A 21550-nucleotide genomic window follows, 5' to 3' on the forward strand; every position below is an offset into this window, starting at 1 on the left:
AGGAGGAAGAGGGCCCTTTCTTCTCCCCTAGCCCAGGCAGCACCACTGACTGGCCAGGATAGTATGGGGGCAAGGATGAGAGGATGAGCCATGAGGGAGGAGGAGGCAAATTACTGGACTCTGAGTCCTGGATTCCAGATGCAACATGCAGAGGTATATACCTTTTCCCACACCCCATTGGCTTCTTTTCTCCCCACTGCCCTCAAACCCCGATTCTGGATGAAAGCTCTGATTTCTACCTGGCTTCACCCTCCCTCCCCACCTTAGCCTTTTCCTCCTTTGCCACAGGGCTCCAATCAGTCAATCAATGGTATTTACTGAGCACTTACTGTATGTAGAGCACTGTACTAAGCATTTGGGAGAGTACAGTATAACAAAGATAGTAGACATGGTACCTGCTCACAAGGAATTTACAGTCTAGAGGGAAGACAGACGTTAATATAAATAAATTACAGATGTGCACATAAGTAAACTTCCACCCATCCCTCTTAGAATCCATTGCCATGTCCCTGGTTGAGGTTCTGGTCACTTTATTTGCAGGCAATAGTAATCTATCAATCAATGATATTTTTGGGCACTAAGGGAAGCAGCTTGGCCTAGTGGAAAAAATATAGGCCTGGGAGACAGAGGGCCTGGGTTCTAATCCTGGCCCTGATGCTTGTCTGCTTTGTGACCTTGGGCAAATCACGTAACTTCTCTGTGCCTCATTTACCCCATCTGGAAATTGGGGATTTAGACTGTGAACCCTAGGTGGGACAGGGACTGTGTCTAAGCTATCTTGAATCTAGCCCAGCACTTAATGTGATGCCTGACACATAGTAAGCACTTAAATACGATTAAAAAAACTCAAAGAACAAACAAAAAAACCTTACTCCATGCAGAGCACTCGATTCAGCATTAGGGAGCATTCAATACTGCTGGACTCCCATCCTCCAGCCCCTCCCCACTCAGAGCATCCTGTAACCACAGCTAAAATCCCCCTCCCCACGTTGCTTCAGCCACATCTTTCCCCTGCTGCCGGTCCCGAGTGGTCTGTCGCCTTTCCACTTCACATTCAGACATCTGACTGTGACCCCAAAGTGCCCCATCAGTCCCACCCTCCCCCATCTCTTGTCTTTTCTCCTCTCGCTCCAGATCATCTAGCAGCAACGGTGGCAGCAGCTGCAGCGGCATTTTCCGAGGACTTACTAGGGGCAGAGGGCACTGAGCTGGGCACTTGGAACATAGATCAATCTATGATGGCATTTATTAAGCACTTACTATGTGCAAAGCACTGTTCTAAGTGCTGAGGTGGTTACCAGGTGATCAGGTTGTCCCACGGGGGGCTCACAGTCTTAATCCCCATTTTACAGATGAGGTAACCTGAGGCAGAGAGAAGCTGAGTGACTTGCCCAAAGTCAAACAGCTGACAAGTGGTGGAGCCGGGATTAGAACCCACAACCTCTGACACCCAAGCCCGTGCTCTTTCCACTAAGCCACACTGCTTCTCTTTACTACTACTATCAATCATATTTATGGAGTGCTTACTGTGTGCAAAACACTGTACTAACTGCTTTGGAGAGTACGATATATCGATGTAACAGACACATTTCCTGTCCACAACAAGCTTAGTCTAGAGGACAAGCTTGCTATAGCAATAATAATAATACTGATAATAATAATAATGGCATTTATTAAGCGCTTACTATGTGCAAAGCACTGTTCTAAGCGCTGGGGAGGATACAAGGTGATCAGGTTGTCCCACGGGGGGCTCACAGTCTTAATCCCCATTTTACAGATGAGGTAACTGAGGCCCAGAGAAGTGAAGTGACTTGCCCAAAGTCACCCAGCTGACAGTATTTGTTAAGCATTTACTACGTGCCAAGCACTGAACTAAGCACAAGGATAAGTCCAAGATAAGCGGATCGGACACAGTCCTTGTCTCACAGGGGGATCACAGACTAACGTAGCTATGACTTCCACCTGGTTGGGGGAGGACGTCCTCAGCCCCAACCCTCTTGACCGGTGACGTCTCCGGCCAGGAATCTGCCTCATCCTGCTTCCCAGCTGTTCCAGGCCCCTCTCCCGCAGGTGGTGGCTCTCCAGTCCGGGAAAGGGAATTAATTTTATGGCTGTGGCTAACGTCCCGTGACCCCCCACAAGCACACACAGTCCCGAAAGAGAAGAGTGGGAACAGTGGATAGGGCAGCCTTGAGAGCCTACTGGAAAAGTATCCCCCGAGAAGCAGCAGGGCTGCTTGAGGGCAGCTTGGGGTCAGAAGCTGCCTTCAACTCAGGCTCCTCCTCCTTTATTAATGATGGCATTTATTAAGTTCTTACTATGTGCAAAGCACTGTTCTGAGCACTGACAGTGTGATCAGGTTGTCCACGTAGGGCTCACAGTCTTAATCCCCATTTTACAGATGAGGTAACTGAGGCATAGAGAAGTTAAGTGACTTGCCCAAAGTCACACAGCTGACATATTTATTACTCTATTTATTTATTTATTTTACTTGTACATATCTATTCTATTTATTTTATTTTGTTAGTATGTTTGGTTTTGTTCTCTGTCTCCCCCTTTTAGACTGTGAGCCCACTGTTGGGTAGGGACTGTCTCTATATGTTGCCAACTTGTACTTCCCAAGTGCTTAGTACAGTGCTCTGCATACAGTAAGCGCTCAATAAATACGATTGATGATGTTGAAGCGGCAGAGTCAGGATTTGAACCCATGACCTCTGACTCCCAAGCTCATGCTCTTTCCACTGAGCCAGGCTTCTGGCCCTGTTTTCCCAGGCTCTCCCAAGGAAGAGTCTTCAGCCGATTGTTCCAGTAGAAGCATGTGCTTGGTTGGGGTTAGAAAGATTTGGGGTGGGCCTGACCCACCTGGTTCTCTGTAGCAGTATGGCTCAATGGAAAGAGCCTGGGCTTTGGAGTCAGAGGTCATGAGTTCAAATCCCAGCCCTGCCAGTTATCAGCTGTGTGACTTTGGGCAAGTCACTTAACTTCTCTGTGCCTCAGTTACCTCATCTGTAAAATGGGGATTAAGATTGTGAGCCCCACATGGACAACCTGTTCACTTTGTATCCTCCCCAGCGCTTAGAACAGTGCTTTGGACATAGCACTTTAAAAATACCAAAATTATTATTATTGTTATTACTCTCTTCCCAATCCCCCGGCCCCTCACATGATCTTTTTCCTCTCCTTCTCCCCATCCCCCCGGCCCTACCTCCTTCCCCTCCCCACTGCCCCTGTACATATGTTTGTACAAATTTATTACTCTATTTATTTTACTTGTACATATTTACTATTTTATTTATTTTGTTAATGATGTGCATTTAGCTTTACTTCTATTTATTCTGATGACTTGACACCTGTCCACATGTTTTGTTTTGTCGTCTGTCTCCCGCTTCTAGACTGTGAGCCTGTTGTTGGATAGGGACCGTCTCTATACGTTGCCAACTTGTACTTCCCAAGTGCTTAGTACAGTGCTCTGCACACAGTAAGTGCTCAATAAATGTGATTGAATGAATGAATGACTCTGGGTGGGAAAACTGAACCCTCTCTGCTCACTTCTGACCCTGCCAGGAGCCTTGAAGAGCAAGACTTTTTCCGCAATTTCTGCCACCTCCTTTCTGTGATTCTGACACACAAGTTCCTCGCAGGAGGCAGGCCTGACAAATTCCTTTGTCTACTGTGTGACCTTGGGTAAATCACTTCACTTCTTTGTGCCTCAGTTACCTCAGCTGTAAAATGGGGATTAAGACAATGAACTGCACATGGGACACAGACGGTGTTCCCACCTAATTATCTCATATCTATCCCGGCACTTGGTACAGTGCTTGGCAGATACTAAGAGCTTTTTTAAACGGTGTTTGTTACGTGCTTACTCTGTGCTAGGCACTATACTAAGCCATGGGAGAGATACAAGCTAATCAGTATGGAAAGAGTTCAGATCTCACATGGGGGCTCACAGCATTAATTCCCATTTTACAGATGAGGTAACTGAGGCACAGAAAAGTAAAGTGGCTTGCCCAAGGTATACAGCAAAGTGGCAAAGATGAGATTAGTACCCAGGTACTTTCTGACTCCAAGGCCCATGGGACCTACTTCTCAAATGCTTAACGAATACCATTTACAAAAATTCCCATGATGCTGGGCCACCCGAAGGACCATCCAGGGGGCAAGACCCAGAGAAAAGGGAGTTTCCAAGGTCAATGATGGGGTCTCTAGGGGCAGGGCAGGGCTAGAGTTGCTCTCCATCCACTTATGCCTATGTATTCTTCCAGCACATGGTACATTGAAAGCACTTGATTGATTGACTAATTGATTGACTAATAAAGTTAGTGGGCACCAAGCAATTTTCAAATGTCCTCTGGTGTAGCCAACCTTGTGGGGAGTCCTTGGATGGCTGTGACCTTCAGGAGGCCTTCCCAGACTGAGCCCCTTCCTTCCTTCCTCTCCCCCTCATCCCCCTCTCCATCCCCCCATCTTACCTCCTTCCCTTCCCCACAGCACCTGTATATATGTATATATGGTTGTACATATTTATTACTCTATTTATTTATTTATTTATTTATTTATTTTACTTGTACATTTCTATCCTATTTATTTTATTTTGTTGGTATGTTTGGTTCTGTTCTCTGTCTCCCCCTTTTAGACTGTGAGCCCACTGTTGGGTAGGGACTGTCTCTATGTGTTGCAAATTTGTACTTCCCAAGCGCTTAGTACAGTACTCTGCACATAGTAAGCGCTCAATAAATACGATTGATTGATTGATTGTGACATTTCCTCTAGACAACAGCAACTGCAATCTCGTTGATGCCTGAGTTCGGATTATGGAGTGACACCCACCCAACCTGTTTGCCAAGCATCCTGGAAAGCTCTAGATCCTCAAGACAGGCACAGCCTCTTTTCCTACCCCCTCTCCTCCTCCCCAGCTCCCTTCCAAGATTTGCTCCTGAGCTCATATTCTGCATATGGCCACTTTGTCCTGCCTCAGATACATCAGGAGTGGTCGTGAGTGATGGTTGAGTTTTTACAGCCCGTCCCCTTCGTACCCAAGCTGGGCCTGAGCTTACTAGGCTTATGAACAATGGAGCCCAGACAGAAACCTGGTTATTTTTGGAATGAGTCCAGGAGCTCCGAATTTTCAAAGTCAGCTTGTTTCGGTTGTCACTGTGCCAGCCTCAAAGGACAGAGGAGGCAGAGACCTTGGCTCCCAGGACTCAGATATGGCTGATGGAGGCCCCTAGGCACAGGGTCCTTGACCCCTAAAGATGGGCTGTTGGAGGCCCTTGTGAATCAATGGTTCCATAACCCTTGGCTCACCCTTCAGGAAGGCACTTAAGGCCTAGTCCCAGTGGTGAGGACAGGAGAGACCTGAACAGGGAGGATGCCCTTCTCTGCCACTCCCAAGCCTGCCACTCAGCATACAACTGAACCTCAAGTTTGAAAGTTTTGGCTAAATCACCTGCCCATACTCTGCCATTCACCAGGCTCTGCCCACTTCCCCACAGGGAGAGGGTGGTGGGAGTCTGTGGCAGGGTCCTCTCCCTTTCTTCCTTCTGGGGGCTTCCCAAATGGCACCTTGGTGCCTGCCACTAGAAGTAACACATCCCAACTGGCCCCGGGGTGCAGTCTGCCTCGTTCTCACCCCTGCCAACAACAAGTCCTGCCCACCCTCCCAAATCCTCCAAGGTTCTGCCAGTGCCATACCACGGTCCTGAAAAGGAGCAGGAGATACGTCTCAAAGTTCTAACTTGAAATGTTTTAAATCACCAATGCCCAACTGAAAACCAGTTTGTTTTTGTTGTACCTAGTTCACAGGGCAGCCAGGGCCTGGGCAGCCCTCTGTGGAAAAGCATCTTTGAGCCTCAGTCTCCACACCTGTAACATGGAGCTCATTCCCCATGGTACTCCAACCCTTCCAATGTGGGGAGAGGAAGGGATGGGATGGGATGGGGGCAAATCATCAAACATACTGAATTCCCAGGGTGAGGGCTAGAAATCCCTGGGTTCCGCAGGGATACCTTACACGTTCCCGAGCCGTTTCAAGGGGTAATTAGTTTGTAACGCAGAGTAATTACCCATGACCTCCAAGCCCTTGGTAATTGCCCTTGAACTTACCACTCGGCTCTGAGCAATTAGCAGTGCACTAATTTGCCCTCTGAAGTTCCCACTGAGAAGACAGAGCTCACCGAGAGTCCCCTATTAATGCAAGGGATGCTATCTCCCACCTAATTACCCTGGCTGTGTGCTTCCATCTAATTACAGGCACTGCTACGCCAGACCTGGGCCGTGTGCCTCACTATCCCCGCTCACAGGATGACGTCCCCAGGATTGGCTTCTCCCCCTCCGCCACAGTGCTGGGAGCTGACAAGCCGGCTGGGATCAGGGAGCCCACTTTCTATGCCCACACTTGACTTCTGTTGCTCCTTCCTCTTCAAGGATGGGGCAGGCCGGACTGTAGAATGACACCAGAATAGTCCAAACTCTTTGGAAAAAGGAGAGATCAATTCCACACATGTCATTCTGCCTAAAAGTCACTCTCTATCTTTGGATCTCTTGGGGAAGAAGCTTGTACTTTGGTACTGCATCGAGTTGAAAGGTGGTTTCTTCCAAGAGATTATCTCGATTTAGATCCAGACCATTATTTAAATTATTTCTGGTTTTTAAGGAAGGTGAGTGTGAGACTATCCTGATGCCATCAATCATCTGAACTTCCACAGCAACTTCCTGTTAAAGAGCCCCAAGTATTTCCACATCTTTTATCCCGTTTGTCCTCCCAACATCTTTATGATGCCATCATTCCTCTTTTTACAGATGATGACTTTGAGGCCCAGAGAAGTATTTGCCCAAGGTCACAGAGTAATAATAATAATAATGACAGCATTTATTAAGTGCTTACTATGTGCAAGGCACTGTTCTAAGTGCAGGGGAGGGTACAAGGTGATCAGGTTGTCCCACGGGGGGCTCACAGTCTTCATCCCCATTTTACAGATGAGGTAACTGTGGCACAGAGAAGTGAAGTGACTTGCCCAAAGTCACACAGCTGACAAGTGGGGGAGCTGGGATTTGAACCCATAACCTCTGACTCCAAAGCCCAGGCTCTTTCCACTGAGCCATGCTGCTATAGAGTACAGCTATAGTAACGGTAACAACACCAATAATAATAATAATTGTGGTGTTCGTTAAGTGTTTACTATGTGCCAAGTACTGTAATAAGCCCTGGAATAGATACAAGGTAATCAGGTCCCACATGGGGCTCAAGTCTAAGTAGCAGGGAGAGCAGGTATTGAATCCCCATTTTGCAGATGAGGGAACTGAGGCACAGAGAAGTTAAATGACTTGCCCAAGGTCACATAGCAGGTATGCGGCAGGGCCGGGATTAGAACCCAGGTCCTCTGACTTTCAGGCCCGTGTTCTTTCCAGTAGGCCACACTGCTTCTTAACAGTAGAGTTGATGAGAGAGCCCGGGCCTCCAGACCTCTAGCAGAGAGACATTTCCAAATGGGCTTGTATCGGTGGCCCCGTTCGGAGTGTGTGGAGGGAACTTACAGCACTACCAGGCTGGTGAGGTTCTGAAAGGCGCCGTCGGGGATGTGGCTGATTTGATTGAGTGCGAGGGTCATGGCCTGCAGAGCCGGGAGGTTGTTGAGGGCCTCTACGGGGATCTCTGTCAGGGCGTTGTCATCCAGCCACAGGTGGCGGAGGGAAGGAAGTCCCTCAAAGCTCCTCTCGGGTACCAGGGAGATGAGGTTGGCATCCAGGCGCCTGGGGAGGGAGGGGGAGAGAGAGAGAGAGAGAGAGAAGGAGAGAGAGAGAGAGAGAGAGAGAAGGAGAGATGAGCCCAGTCCCACTCAAGGCTGTAAGCTCTTTGTAGGAAGTATACATGTCTACCAACTCTGGGGTACTGTACTCTCCCAAGTGCTTAGTACAAGGCTCTGCTCGCATTAAGCACTTAATAAATACCACTGATTAATTGAATGGGGCTAAGGAAGGTATTAAGGCACCTTGGAGGAGGGTGCATGGAATGGGTGGGGCAGGATGAGGAGGCGAGGCCTACAGCAGGAGTCAGAGGGAGTCAGAGGTCATGGGTTTGAATCCCGGCTCCACCAGTTGTCAGCTGTGTGACCTAGGGCAAGTCACTTAACTTCTCTGAGCCTCAGTTCCCTCATCTGTAAAATGAGGATGAAGACTGAGCCCCACGTGGGACAACTTGATCATCTTGGATTCCCCCCCCCCCCAGTGCTTAGAACAGTGCTTTGCACATAGTAAGCGCTTAACAAATGCCATTATTATTATTATTATTACAACAGCAACTCATTACCTATCATCAGGTTCCTTCTGGGACATCTGCCTGCCACTTGGCATATTTGCACTATCACTCTGACATAACTGCGCTCATTGAAGGCAGCTATTGTCCCTTTCTCAGATTTCTCCTTCCCCACTCCCCCCAACCCTTCCTCTCTCATTCTCTTGCCCCCCTCCTACATCCCCACAAAGCCCATGAGGTTTGATGCTTCTGAGCTGCTGCCTCCAGCAGAAGAGAGCACTTTCCTGCTGCAGTGATTACCCCAGGGTTTTTGAGCACCAGGGACAGAACCCTCTCCTTCCCTCCTCTCCCTCCCTCTGTGGAAGATGCCCCACCCCTACCCAGCTGTGGACAATGTGACTCTGCTGCTGCTAACGAACCTTTCCTGAGAGCCCTGGGACCAAAATAATAATAATTATTATTATGGCATTTGTTAAGCGCTTAACTATGTGCCAGGCACTGTACTAAGCACTGGGGTGGATACAAGCAGATCGAGTTAGACACAGTCCCTGTCCCACGTAGGGCTCACAGTCTCATTCCCCATTTTCCAGATGAGGGAACTGAGGCCCAGAGAAGTGAAGTGACTTGCCCAAGGTCACACAGCAGACTAGTGGAAGAGCCGGAATTAGAACCCACGACCTTCTGATTTCCAGGCCTGTGCTCTAGCCACTATGCCATGCTGCTTCTGAGCACTCTCTTTTTGCTCAAAGCCCTCGCAGTTGAGTACTGGAGGGCGACTGGATCCATTAGTGAGCAGCAGACATACGTCCAAACCGATATTCAGCTGTGATGAGAGGGAGGAGTTAATAATAATTATGGTACTTGTTAAGCACTGTTCTAAGTGCTAGGGTAGATAAAAGTTAATCAGGTTGGACACAGTCCCTATTCCACATGGGGCTCACACTCTTGCTTGGCACATTATTATTAATCCCCATTTTACAGATGAGGGAACAGAGGCACAAAGAAGTTAAGTGATTTGCCCAAGGTCACACAACAGATGTGGCAGAGCGGGGATTAGAACCCAGGTCCTTCTGATTCCCAGGCCCATGCTCTAAGCCACACTGAAGGAGGGGAGTGGGACACAGATTGGGTTGCCAGGTTGGAGGGTGAGTGAGGTTAACCACAAAAAGCTACCTGGAGGAGAGGACTCTGAGGAGTGACATAAAGGCGGGGGAGGTGAACAAGCACAGGAAGGCCATTCCACACACCAAGGGGCAGAGGCAGGAAAGGGAGGACAGTGCAAAGGCTACAAGAAATCCATAGTTTTCCAAGTATCTGTGACAATGATCCTTCTAACCAGTTATCCTCTCATGAGATCTTGGATTTGATCTTCCCTCAGGGTAAGTTCCCATGCTATCCAGGCTAGAGGGTGGGACTTCCAGGAATTGGTGATGCCATGTTTTGATCCCATAGGAAGGGAGGGCTGGGGAGAGCTAATGAGCTCCCTCCAGCCTCCAGTAGAAGGGCGGGCAATGGCACCAGTGGTCTTTGGTCCAACCCTGCTTTCCAAATCCAGGGAGACTCCAATTTCTATCTGCGTGCTTCTTCTTTGGCAGCAACCCCCACTCCTTTGCTTAGGTAGGGGAGAATATTCAGATGGGATCTGGCTTGGCAGGAAGAAGAGACCAATTATACCAATTAAGCCCCTAAAAAAAAATCAACAACCCCCAACAGCTCTTCCCTTTCTTCAACGTGGGGCTTCGGCTTCTTAAGTGATTTCTATTATGATTTCTCCCTGTGGTAATTGGGCAGATTAGTGGGTGAGCGGGGCTCACAGACCAGTGCTGGCTTGCTCTGTCTCCTCGGAAACATTTTAACCTCTCTCGTGCCAAATTACGCCCCCACAATATCTGTCAGCCAGGTGCTGGGGGTGACTAGGACCCCCTCTGCCCCCCGACTAACAGGGGGTGCCAGTTTTCCTGCCCCTGGGCACTTGAGAGCTCCTGGAATGCAGAGAAGGATGGGTAGTAAAATGGGAAACAGAAAGAGCCATGCTCCAAAACAAAATTCTACTGCAGCAAGAAAGATTTAGATGGGAGGAAGCGCTTACTGACTATGTCCGGGGAGGTTATGGAATCACCTTCCCTAGATATCTCACAGAATAGGAAGGAATTCTCCTTCTCTCTGGACAGTAATGTATAGTCCTATCTGGTGGCAGGGAGAGGGACTAGATGGATGATCTTTTGTGGTTCTTTCCAATCTAAGTCCTCTCACTGTGCTACAGAAAAACATTTTGTGGGTTCCTTCTTCCCTTCCCTTTTGCCTTCTAATCCCTACTATCTGGTGTGCCCAAGGATCAAGTCTCCAACTACATCAAAATACAAGAAATATGAGGAAGAATATGTGGAACAGGAACCAGTGATGCAGGGCTGCTGTTTCCATAATAAGCACAATCCTGGGACAAGCCAGTAGGATTCCAGCACCATCATCATCATCATCATCATCATCAATCGTATTTATTGAGGGCTTACTGTGTGCAGAGCACTGTACTAAGCGCTTGGGAAGTACAAATTGGCAACATATAGAGACAGTCCCTACCCAACAGTGGGCTCACAGTCTAAAAGGGGGAGACAAAACCAAACATACTAACAAAATAAAATAAATAGAATAGATATGTACAAGTAAAATAAATAAATAAATAGAGTAATAAATATGTACAAACATATATACATATATACAGGTGCTGTGGGGAAAGGAAGGAGGTAAGATGGGGGGATGGAGAGGGGGACGAGGGAGAGAGGAAGGAAAGGGCTCAGTCTGGGAAGGCCTCCTGGAGGAGGTGAGCTCTCAGTAGGGCCTTGAAGGGAGGAAACAGACCGAGGAGGTCTTCCTCCCTTTTCCCCCCCAGGTACCGGCCAGAGCCTGATTAGAGTCTCGTGGCTAGTCCTGGGCTCTGTAATGTCTGGGAACAGCAGTTTGGGAAGAAGCTTCAGAAACTTCTGGGGAAGCAGTGTGGCCCAGTGGATAGAGCACGGGCCCAGGGGTCAGGAGGACCTGCATTCTAATCCTGCCTCTGCCACTTTTCTGCTGTGCGACCTTGGGCAGGTCACTTGGGCAGTACTAAGCACTGGGGTAGATACAAGATAATCAGGTTGGACAAAGTCCAGTTCCCACAGGAGGCTCACGGGCTCAATCCCAATTTTACAGATGGGGTAACCGAGGCACAGAGAAGTGAACTGACTTGCCCAAGATCACACAGCAGACAAGTGACAGAGCCAGGATTAGAGCCAGGATCCCAGCCCCGTCATCTTTTCACTAAGCCACACTGCTTAGTTCTGCAACAGTGCTCTCATTCCCAGATTAGGGTCTCCACCGGGCTTCTTCTCGTTCTGGCTCATGAAGAACGCCCACATGGCAATTTGATTTCTTACAAGACTTCTGGGCTTTGGGGCAAGCAGGGAAAGGGAGCTAGGATCTTAGGGGCAGAATGGAGAAGCAGGCCCAGAGATGGATCACTTTCAATCCATCTCAATCACTTGCTCAATCATATCTATCAATCAATCAATCAATCAATCAATCGTATTTATTGAGCGCTTACTATGTGCAGAGCACTGTACTAAGCGCTTGGGAAGTACAAATTGGCATCACATAGAGACAGTCCCTACCCAACAGTGGGCTCACAGTCTAAAAGGGGGAGACAGAGAACAGAACCAAACATACCAACAAAATAAAATAAGTAGGATAGAAATGTACAAGTAAAATAAATAAATAAATAAATAAATAAATAGAGTAATAAATATGTGCAACCGTATATACATATATACAGGTGCTGTGGGGAAGGGAAGGAGGTAAGACGGGGGGATGGAGAGGGGGACGAGGGGGAGAGGAAAGAAGGGGCTCAGTCTGGGAAGGCCTCCTGGAGGAGGTGAGCTCTCAGCAGGGCCTTGAAGGGAGGAAGAGAGCTAGCTTGGCGGATGGGCAGAGGGAGGGCATTCCAGGCCCGGGGGATGACGTGGGCCGGGGCTATCGAGCACTTAATTTGCGCAGAACACAATATAGCAGAATTAGCAGACACATTCTCTGCCCATAATGAACTTACAGTCTAGAGATGGGGTGGAGACAGACATTAACATGAAATCACTCAGTCACCTTGCCCCCTTCTATCTTACCTCCCTGCTTGAGAAGCAGCATGGCTTAGTGGAAAGAGCACTGGGTTGGGAGTCAAAGGACATGGGTTCTAATCCCACTTCTGCCACTTGTCAGCCATGTGACCTTGGGCAAGCCACCTAACTTCTCTGTGCTTCAGTTCCCTCATCTGTAAAATGGGGATGAAGCCTGCGAGCCCTATGTGGGACAACCTGATTACCTTGTATCTACCCCAGCGCTTAGAACAGTGCCTGGCATATAGTAAGCGCTTAACAAATACTGTGATTATTATCATTATTATTATTGTTACTATAACCCAGCTCTTCTAATCGCAACCTACTAACTGTACCTCAAACTCAACTATCTCACCACTGACCTCTTGTTCACATCCTGCTTCTGGCCTGGAACGCCCTCCCTCTTCATATCCAACAGATGTTCACTCTCCCCACCTTCAAAGCCTTATTAAAAACACATCTTCTCCAAAAGTCCGTCCCCGACTAAAGCCCTTATTTCCTCTTCCATTCCTTTCTGCATTGCCCTGGAACTTGTATTTGCACCCTTTATTTATCCTTCCCTCTACCTTACAGCACTCATGTATCCATCCATAATTGATTTATTTATATTATCTGTCTACCCCTCCAAACTGTAAACTCACTATGGGCAGGGAACATGCCTACAACTCATTATTTTGTACTATCCCAAGCACTTAGTGCAGTGCTCTGCATAAAGTAAGTACCCGATAAATCAATCAATCAATCGTATTTATTGAGCGCTTACTGTCTGCAGAGCACTGTACTAAGCGCTTGGGAAGTACAGGTTGGCAACATATAGAGACAGTCCCTACCCAACAGTGGGCTCACAGTCTAAAAGGGGGAGACAGAGAACAAAACCAAACATACTAATTGATTGATTGACTAATCCGCCACTGATCACTGAACACACTGAGGATCCAGACTGAGAAGGGGCTCTCATCACTGGGTATTTCTGCCACCCCTGCACAGAGGCCACCTATTTTGGGGCCTCCAGTCTTTGTTGAGGGTGCTTCAGAATCCAGATTTCTTCTCTATCATCTCCTGCATCTCCCTCCGGTAAAACGATGAGGGGAGAAAGCGGAGAGTATACTGAGGGAAGGTTGGAAGTGAAGAATTGCAGCCAATTTGAAAATGTTTTTTGTTGTTTTCTTCTTCTTTTTTTTTTTTTTTGAATAGTAGGAGCCGTTGGTTGCCTGCAGGGACAAACAGCAAAGGCCCAGTACCTGCCAGAAGAGGAGATTTCCTGGCACAGAATGCTTTGGCAGCTGAAAATCAGAAGGGGTGAACACCCAGGGCAATGAGAGACACATGGAACAGGGGGGCCCTCTGCCTTTGATTTCCTTACCTGGCTTCAATAGGAACATCCCACACCCGGATCTAAAGTTACATAAGTTTTCAGGCGAGTAGCTTGGAGGTGGAAGGCTTGGGTCCTGCTAGGCCTGCAGAACCTCCAAGTGCACGCACTCGGGGCCTGCCCTCAAGACGTCTACAGTCTAAAGCAGACCATGCAGATCCAGGAAAGCTTAAGAAGGACCTTAGGGCAACTGATCCAACATCAAATACATATAATTGGACAAACTAATGAATGAAGCAGTTAAATTCTGTAAAAAGCCAAGGGAATCTCAGTGGGTGAGGAGAGGTGTGGAAGCTATCTGTACAGACAGACTGGGGTTGTAGTGTTTGTTAAGCGCTTACTATGTGCCAGGCATACTTAGCGCTGGGGTGGATACAAGCAAATCAGGTTGGACACAGACCCTGTCCCACATGGGGCTCACAGTCTTAATCCCCATTTTACAGATGAGGTAACTGAGGCACAGAAAAGTGAAGTGATTTGCCCAAGGCCACAGCACACAGGTGGTAGAGTCAGGATTAGAACCCTTGACCTTCTGACTCCCAAGTCCATTCTCTATCCACTATGCCATGCTGCTGTTGAGGGGAGAACACTTCCTTTTCCAGTTAGTCTGGGAAGATTTCCTGAAGAAGGTGGTATTTTAAGAGTTTAACTATGTTAAACTATGCCCATTGGTAGGAGAGGATCCTTTCCTCCTTCCTTCTTAGACTGCGAGTCCTGTGTGGCCAAGGAGCTGTGTCGGTTCTAGTAATCTTGAATCTACCCCAAAGTTTAGCACAGTTTTTGGTGCTTAGCAAATGCCAGCATTAAGGTTCAGATGGGAGAATCTTAACACGTTAGGGCTATAGAAGTAGTAGTATACCCAACAAAAATAACTGCAGCATTTATTCGCCTCTCACTCTGTGCCAAGCACCATTTTAAGTGTTGAGATCGACACAAGATAATCAGGTCAGAAACGGTCCCTTTCCCGCTCATGTCTCACAGTCTAAGAGGGAGAGAAAACATATATTGTGTCCCCATTTTACAGATAAGGAAGCTAAGGTACAGAGAAGTGAAGTGGCTTGCCCTAGGTCACACAGCAAGCAGGTGGCAGAACTGGGATTAGAACCCAGGTCCCCTGACTCCAAGGCCCATACACTTTCCACTAAGCCTCACTGCTTCATCTACATTTTTTTTTGTTTTTTTCTAAATGGTACTCGTGCTTACTATGTGCCAAGCACTGTTCTAAGTGCTGGGGAAGCTATAAGATAATCAGGTTATGCACAGTCACAGTTTAAGTAGGATAGAGTAGAACTTAAACTCCATTTTACAGATGAGCTACCTGAGACACAGCGAAGTTAAGCTGAGGTTACAGCATGGCTCAGTGGAAAGATCAGGGGCTTTGGAGTCAGAGGTCATGGGTTCGAATCCCGGCTCCGCCACATGTCTGCTGTGTGACCTTGGGCAAGTCACTTAACTTCTCTTAGCCTCAGTTCCCTCATCTGTAAAATGTGGATTAAGACTGTGAGCCCCACGTGGGACAACCTGATCACCCTGTATCCCCCCAGCGCTTAGAACAGTGCTTTGCACATAGTAAGCACTTAACAAATGCCATTATTATTATTAAGTGATTTGTCCAAGGTCACACAGAAGACATGTGGCATAGCCTGGATTAGAATCCAGGGCCTCTGTCTCCCCTGCCCGTGTTCTTTCCACTGGGCCATGCTGCTTCTGTGAGCCCCATGTGGGACAGGGACTCTATCCAACTTGATTTTCTTGTATCCACCCCAGCGTTTAGTACAGTGCCTGGCACATAGTAAGTGCTTAACAAACACCACAGTTATCATCATTATTATTATTATATACTTGCAATATATTAAACACTCAGAGAGGGAAACAATCTGTAGCATAATTCTCCTTGTCAATTTCTTTTGTGCCCTGCCACAGGGAGCCCCAGAAGTCATCGGGATCCAGACCCTGCCACCAGACAGGAGAATGCCTAAATCATTCAGGAGAGATGGGAGGCCCATCACATCCAGGGAGGAGACCCACTCTTCCCCACGATAGCCTGTCCAGTGACTAAGCCCCTTGATGTTCCTGAAGTTTCCCCCGACTCTAACCTCACTCTCTCTCGCTGCAAGAGCACCCAAGGCTCGTGTGGATTGAGGATGTGATGTGGCATCAGTTAAGAGGGCAGTCGTGTCCCCGCGTGTCTATCGGACTCTGAGGTGAAAGTACCAGGTTGGCCCTTGCCAAGAGTGAGCCGCTGTCCTTCCAGCGCGGAGCTCTTGGCCAGACATTAATTGGCCCCAAAAGGCAATCAAATCAATGCTTTTCCTGTTGGAGCTCATCTTAATAATAATAATAATGACATTTATTAAGCGCTTACTATGTGCAAAGCACTCTTCTAAGCACTGGGGAGGTTACAAGGTGATCAGGTTGTCCCACGGGGGGCTCACAGTCTTAATCCCCAATATACAGATGAGGTAACTGAAGCACAGAGAAGTTAAGTGACTTGCCCAAAGTCACACAGTTGACAATTGGTGGAGCAGGGTTTTGAACCCATGACCTCTGACTTAAAAGGCCCAACTGAGTCACCTCCTCTCTCATCACCGGACCTAAGCGCCTAGTGGGAATTTAAGCAGGGGGTGATGTCACTGCCCAGAGCTCATTTGTACGCTGGCCTGATCCATGCTGGCCAGGGGAAGAGGAAGCAAGATCAAGAGAAGCAGCGTGGCTCAGTGGAAAGAGCACGGGCTTTGGAATCAGAGGTTATGGGTTCGAATCCCGACTCCACCACATGTCTGCTGTGTGATCTTGGGCAAGTCACTTCACTTCTCTGGGCCTCAGTTACCTCATCTGTAAAATGGGGATTAAGACTGTGAGCCCCATGAGGGACAACCTGATCACCCTGTATCCTCCCCAGCGCATAGAACAGTGCTTTGCACATAGTAAGCGCTTAACAAATGCCAATTATTATTATTATTATTATCAAGCAAGGGTCTGTCTGACCTGTTTGATGCTTCTCCTTTCCATCTTGGAGGCCTCTCTAGGTGCCACACTTCCAGTCAGGGCCCCTTCTTAAACTTGTTGCTTGGAGCCGGCAACTGACTTGCAGCAGGGAGGAAGTAGGGTGGCCTAGTAGAAGGAGCAAGGCCCGGGGAGTCAGAGGACCTGGGTTCTAATTCCGACTCTGCCCCTTGCCTTCCGTGTGACCTTGGACAAGTCACTTCAATATCATCATCAACAACAACATCAGTGGTATTTATTGAGCGCTTACTGTGTCCAGAGCACTGTATTAAGCACTTGGGAGAGTTCAACAGAGTTGGTAGACACTTTCCCTGACCAAAATGAGCTTACGGTCTAGATGGGGAGACAGACATTAATATAAATGCATAATTTAGAGATATATACATAAAAGCTGTGGGGCTGAGGCGCATATCAAATATTGAAAGGTTGCAGATCCAAGTGCATTTCTCTGGGCTTCAGTTTCCTCATCTGTAAAATGGGGATTAGATACCTGTTCTCCCTCCCACTTGACTTTGGGACAAGTACTATGCCCAATCTAGTTCCCTTGTATTTAATTTAGAGCCTAAACATTTCACAAATACCACAATTATTATTAGGGATTGGCAGAGGTGGCTATCCTGTCACAGACTTGCTACACTTTTGAATTTGGTTAAAGAAATAGGAAAACAGGAAAGTGACATTATTGGTATCCAGAAAGAGCTCCCACCCAAAGGAGGAAGTTGGATATCTGCTGGCTATTCCCTGTGGTTTTGCTACAAATTGTGTGGGAATATTGTAGTAAAATTCCCCACCATGGAAGCCAACAGTATCCTTAGCATCTGTGGGATTCTCATGCACCTTTACGGGCAGGGAATGTGGTTACCAAGTCTGCTACACTGTACTCTCCCAAGTGCTTAGTACAGTGCTCTGCACACAAATGCTCCAAAAATACCATTGATTGATTGATACCCCTGTGTTTTTCCTCCACTTTTCCCTTCTGCTTCCCTTCCAGAAAGCCACTGCCCTGTGATTCCCGTTGTCTTAAATGCAAGGTATGTGAAAGGTGACTCTTTCCACTGCAGCCAAGGGGATGCAAAGTAGAGGTTACCTTGTCCCCTAAAATGTTTCTAGGAAATCATGGAAACTGGCACACCAGAGCTTTTAGGAGGTGTTGGAGGTAGAGTGGCCCTTCATCCGATTTTACACCAGACAGTCTGGTTTTCCTCTGGGCTGCCCCTTGTCTGATAGAGCTATGGGACTAGATGTCTTTAGATCCAGTATTTTAAGTACCCAGCCTCCATCTGCCTAGGCTTCTTCCACCGAATTCTTGTAGCCATGTTCACAGGGACCTGGGAATAATACTAATGATGTTGGCGTTTATGAAGTGCTTACTATGTGCAAAGTACTGTTCTAAGCACTGGGGAGGTGATCAGGTTGTCCCACGGGGGGCTCACAGTCTTAACCTTCATTTTACAGATGAGGTAACTGAAGCACAGAGAAGTTAAGTGACTTGCCCAAAGTCACACAGCTGACAATTGGCGGAGCCAGGATTTGAACCCATGAACTCTGACTCCAAAGCCCGTGCTCTTATGCAAAGGTTCTGAAACAAGTAGAGGGGGTCTGGGGTCCTGTCCCCTTCCTCCACCTCTCTGCCAGAGAAAGCTCTAGGAATAGGAGAACTTCTGGGAAACATTCCAGATGATGTTATTAGTATGATTTATTTAGCACTTACTATATGTCAAACACTGTTCTAAGAGCTGTGATTTCTTTTCACTGAGGGCTCATGAACACTCATAACATCCGGTGATACTCGACAAGTGGGACCTGTAGTGCTGTCACCCGCCACCATGGAGAAGCAGCATGGCTCAGTGGAAAGATCACGGGCTTTGGAGTCAGAGGTCATGGGTTCAAATCCCTGCTCCGCCAATTGTCAGCTGTGTGACTTTGGGCAAACCACTTAACTTCTCTGTGCCTCAGTGACCTCATCTGTAAAAATGGGGATTAAGACTGTGAGCCCCACGTGGGACAACCTGATCACCTTGTAACCTCCCCAGCGCTTAGAACACCTGTCTCCATGTTTTGTTTTGTTGTCTGTCTCCCCCTTCTAGACTGTGAGCCCACTGTTGGGTAGGGACCATCTCTATATGTTACCAACTTGTACTTCCAAGCGCTTAGTACAGTGCTCTGCACACAGTAAGCGCTCAATAAATACGATTGAATGAATGAATGAATACTATTACCACGAACAAAGCCCCCTCTTCCCTCTCCCTTCACATCCTCCCAGTGCTCTCTATCTTCTCTGTTCTTCTGCCCCTACCCCCTCAGCGTTTGTCTACAGACAGATAACACCACTCACTGAGCACCACACCCTCCATGTTCACTATCTCTTGAGCCTTTCAAAGAAAGGATGCTACCATTGCTCTCCTGTTTGTAACAGCATGGATTCGAACCTGATCAGGGCCAGAAATCTCGAAGCCAGCCTGGCCTAGCCAGGGGACCCAGCCACAGTGTGGTAGCTGAGCCTGGTGCACCAGTATCCTTAGAAGTGAGCTGTGGCCCACATGCAGTTTGGCCTTGATCACTTATGGTTCAGTGACATCCTGCTGTCCCCAAGATGGACCGGGTGGACCCCACCAGTTTGACTTTCTGCTGACCCTAGAGGAGACTGGAAGCCTTGGGACCTGAGAGGTGAGCCTAGCTCAATGCTGGGCTCTAGCATATTCATTCATTCAATTCATTCAATCATATTTATTGAGCGCTTACTGTGTGCAGAGCACCGTACTAAGCGCTTGGGAAGTACAAGTTGGCAACATATAGAGACGGTCCCTACCCAACAGCGGGCTCACAGTCTAGAAGGGGGAGGCAGACAACAAAACAAAACATATTAAAAAAATAAAATAAATAGAATAAATATGTACAAGTAAAATAGAGTAATAAATATGTACAAACATATATACATATATACAGGTGCTGTGGGGAGGGGAATAGACACCTTGCCACTGTTTCTCAGGGGATACTGTCTCCAATGTCCTCCAATCCTAAACCTCCTCCATCCCTCTTTTTTTAATTGGTATTTGTTAAGCACTATGTGCCAGGCACTTGACTAAATGCTGGAGTAGATACAAGTTACTCAAGTTGGACACAGTCTGTGTTCCAAATGGGCCTCTCAGTCTTAATCCCCATTTAATAGATGCAGTAACTGATGCACAGGACTTTTCTAAGGTCACACAGCAGAGAAGTGAAGGAGCCAGGATTAGAATCTGGGTCCTTCTGACTTCCAGGGCTGCACTCCACCCACTAAGCATGTGGTTTATTCACCAGTGGGACTCTCATATACCACTGTGGGTCTTTGACACTACGGACCTTCCCCTTCCTCCTGGACTCATTATTCAACCTTGACCTCACTAACACTCTTCTCTCCTGATTCTTCTCTTTTCTCTTTTCTCTTCTCTTCTCTTCTCTTCTCTTCTCTTCTCTTCTCTTCTCTTCTCTTCTCTTCTCTTCTCTTCTCTTCCCTTCTCTTCTCTTCTCTCCTCTTCTCTTCTCTCTCTCTCTCTCCCTCTCTCTCCACTTCTCATTCTCCCTCACAGGCTCCTCCTCTGCCTCCCAGCCCCTAACTGTGGAATTCCCTCATGACTCAGTTCTGGGTTCCCTTCTCTTCTCCATCTACACCCACTTCCTTGGAGAACTCATTCACTCCCACCTCTGCACAGATAATTCCCCAATCTACCTCTCCAGCCCTCACCTCTTTCCTTCTCTGCATTCTTGTATTTTCTCCTGCCTTCCGGCCGTCACTTGATATTCATCCCAACCTCAGCCCCATAGCACAAGTATATATCTGCAATCTATTTATTTATATTAATAAATATAAGTCTGTCTCCCCCTTTAGACTGCAAGCTCCTTATGGGCAGAGAACACATCTACCAACTGTATCACACTCTTCCAAGTGCTTAGTACAGTGCTCTGCACATAGTAAGCATTCAATGAATGCAATTGATTGATTAAAATGGTCAGGGGTGGCCTGGAAGGTTATAGGAATTCTTAGGTATTGGGGCATTGAAGTTCTGAGCATCACTGCATTAAACTGAGCATCTAGACTGTTAGCTTGCTGTGGGCAGGGAAGGTTGTATTGAACTCTTCCAATCACTAAGTACAATGCTTGCACATTGGAATGAATGAATGAATCTAATCAGGAATACCAAGGAGTTCAACCTCTGGATACCTTGAGCTTCAGCACAGAAGAGCTCTGGAAGAATGGCTGGGAAACTGGGGGAAGATTTCTTAAGAATCTGGGGAGATTTCTGTCTCCCCCTTGCACTCCTCACATCAGATCCTCCCTGTTTCCTTTGAGAACCACAAGTCCATGTCCCTCTGGCTCAACAGAGATAAGGCAGGTTGAGTGAGACGCCTCTCTGCACTGATCCTGCAGCTCCCTTCTCATCCCCGGGGCTCTGCTCCAGTTCTTCTGGCTCCTCCATGCGTTAATCCCTCCCCCGAAGTGCAGCACCTGGGGCCTATCCCCAATTTCCAGCTGTGTGCAAGTGGCACATCTGGAACCCATTGTCCCACTCTTTGGCCTGACAAGGAGAGACCAGAGACGGGAGGGGATGTGGCTGGGGTTGGAGGGCAGAGTCCCCAGGGCTCTTGGAAAGGCCCAGGGAGAGGGGGAGTTTAGGGAGGGGTTTATACTTGCAGGGTCATCGGATCAGCAGACAGGGGGGAAATCCTAGGATGAGTAGGGGGTTGCCAGAGAGGCCGGAAAGGAGGTGTGGGATACCGGATACAGAGGCCTGGACTGTA

At 47.8% G+C, this 21550-nt stretch overlaps 1 protein-coding gene across 1 annotated transcript in view; it reads right to left on the reverse strand.

Annotated features, from left to right (window-relative positions):
• LGR6 (leucine rich repeat containing G protein-coupled receptor 6) overlaps positions 1-21550 on the reverse strand; it is a 158055-nt gene that overhangs the window by 68977 nt on the left and 67528 nt on the right. Inside the window, exon 5 of the mRNA XM_038749426.1 lies at positions 7537-7752. Coding sequence (XP_038605354.1) covers positions 7537-7752 — 216 coding nt within the window. The remainder of the gene's footprint in view (positions 1-7536; positions 7753-21550) is intronic.

This window comes from Tachyglossus aculeatus, chromosome 7, assembly GCF_015852505.1.
Source record: "Tachyglossus aculeatus isolate mTacAcu1 chromosome 7, mTacAcu1.pri, whole genome shotgun sequence".
Taxonomy (NCBI): Eukaryota; Metazoa; Chordata; class Mammalia; order Monotremata; family Tachyglossidae; genus Tachyglossus; species Tachyglossus aculeatus.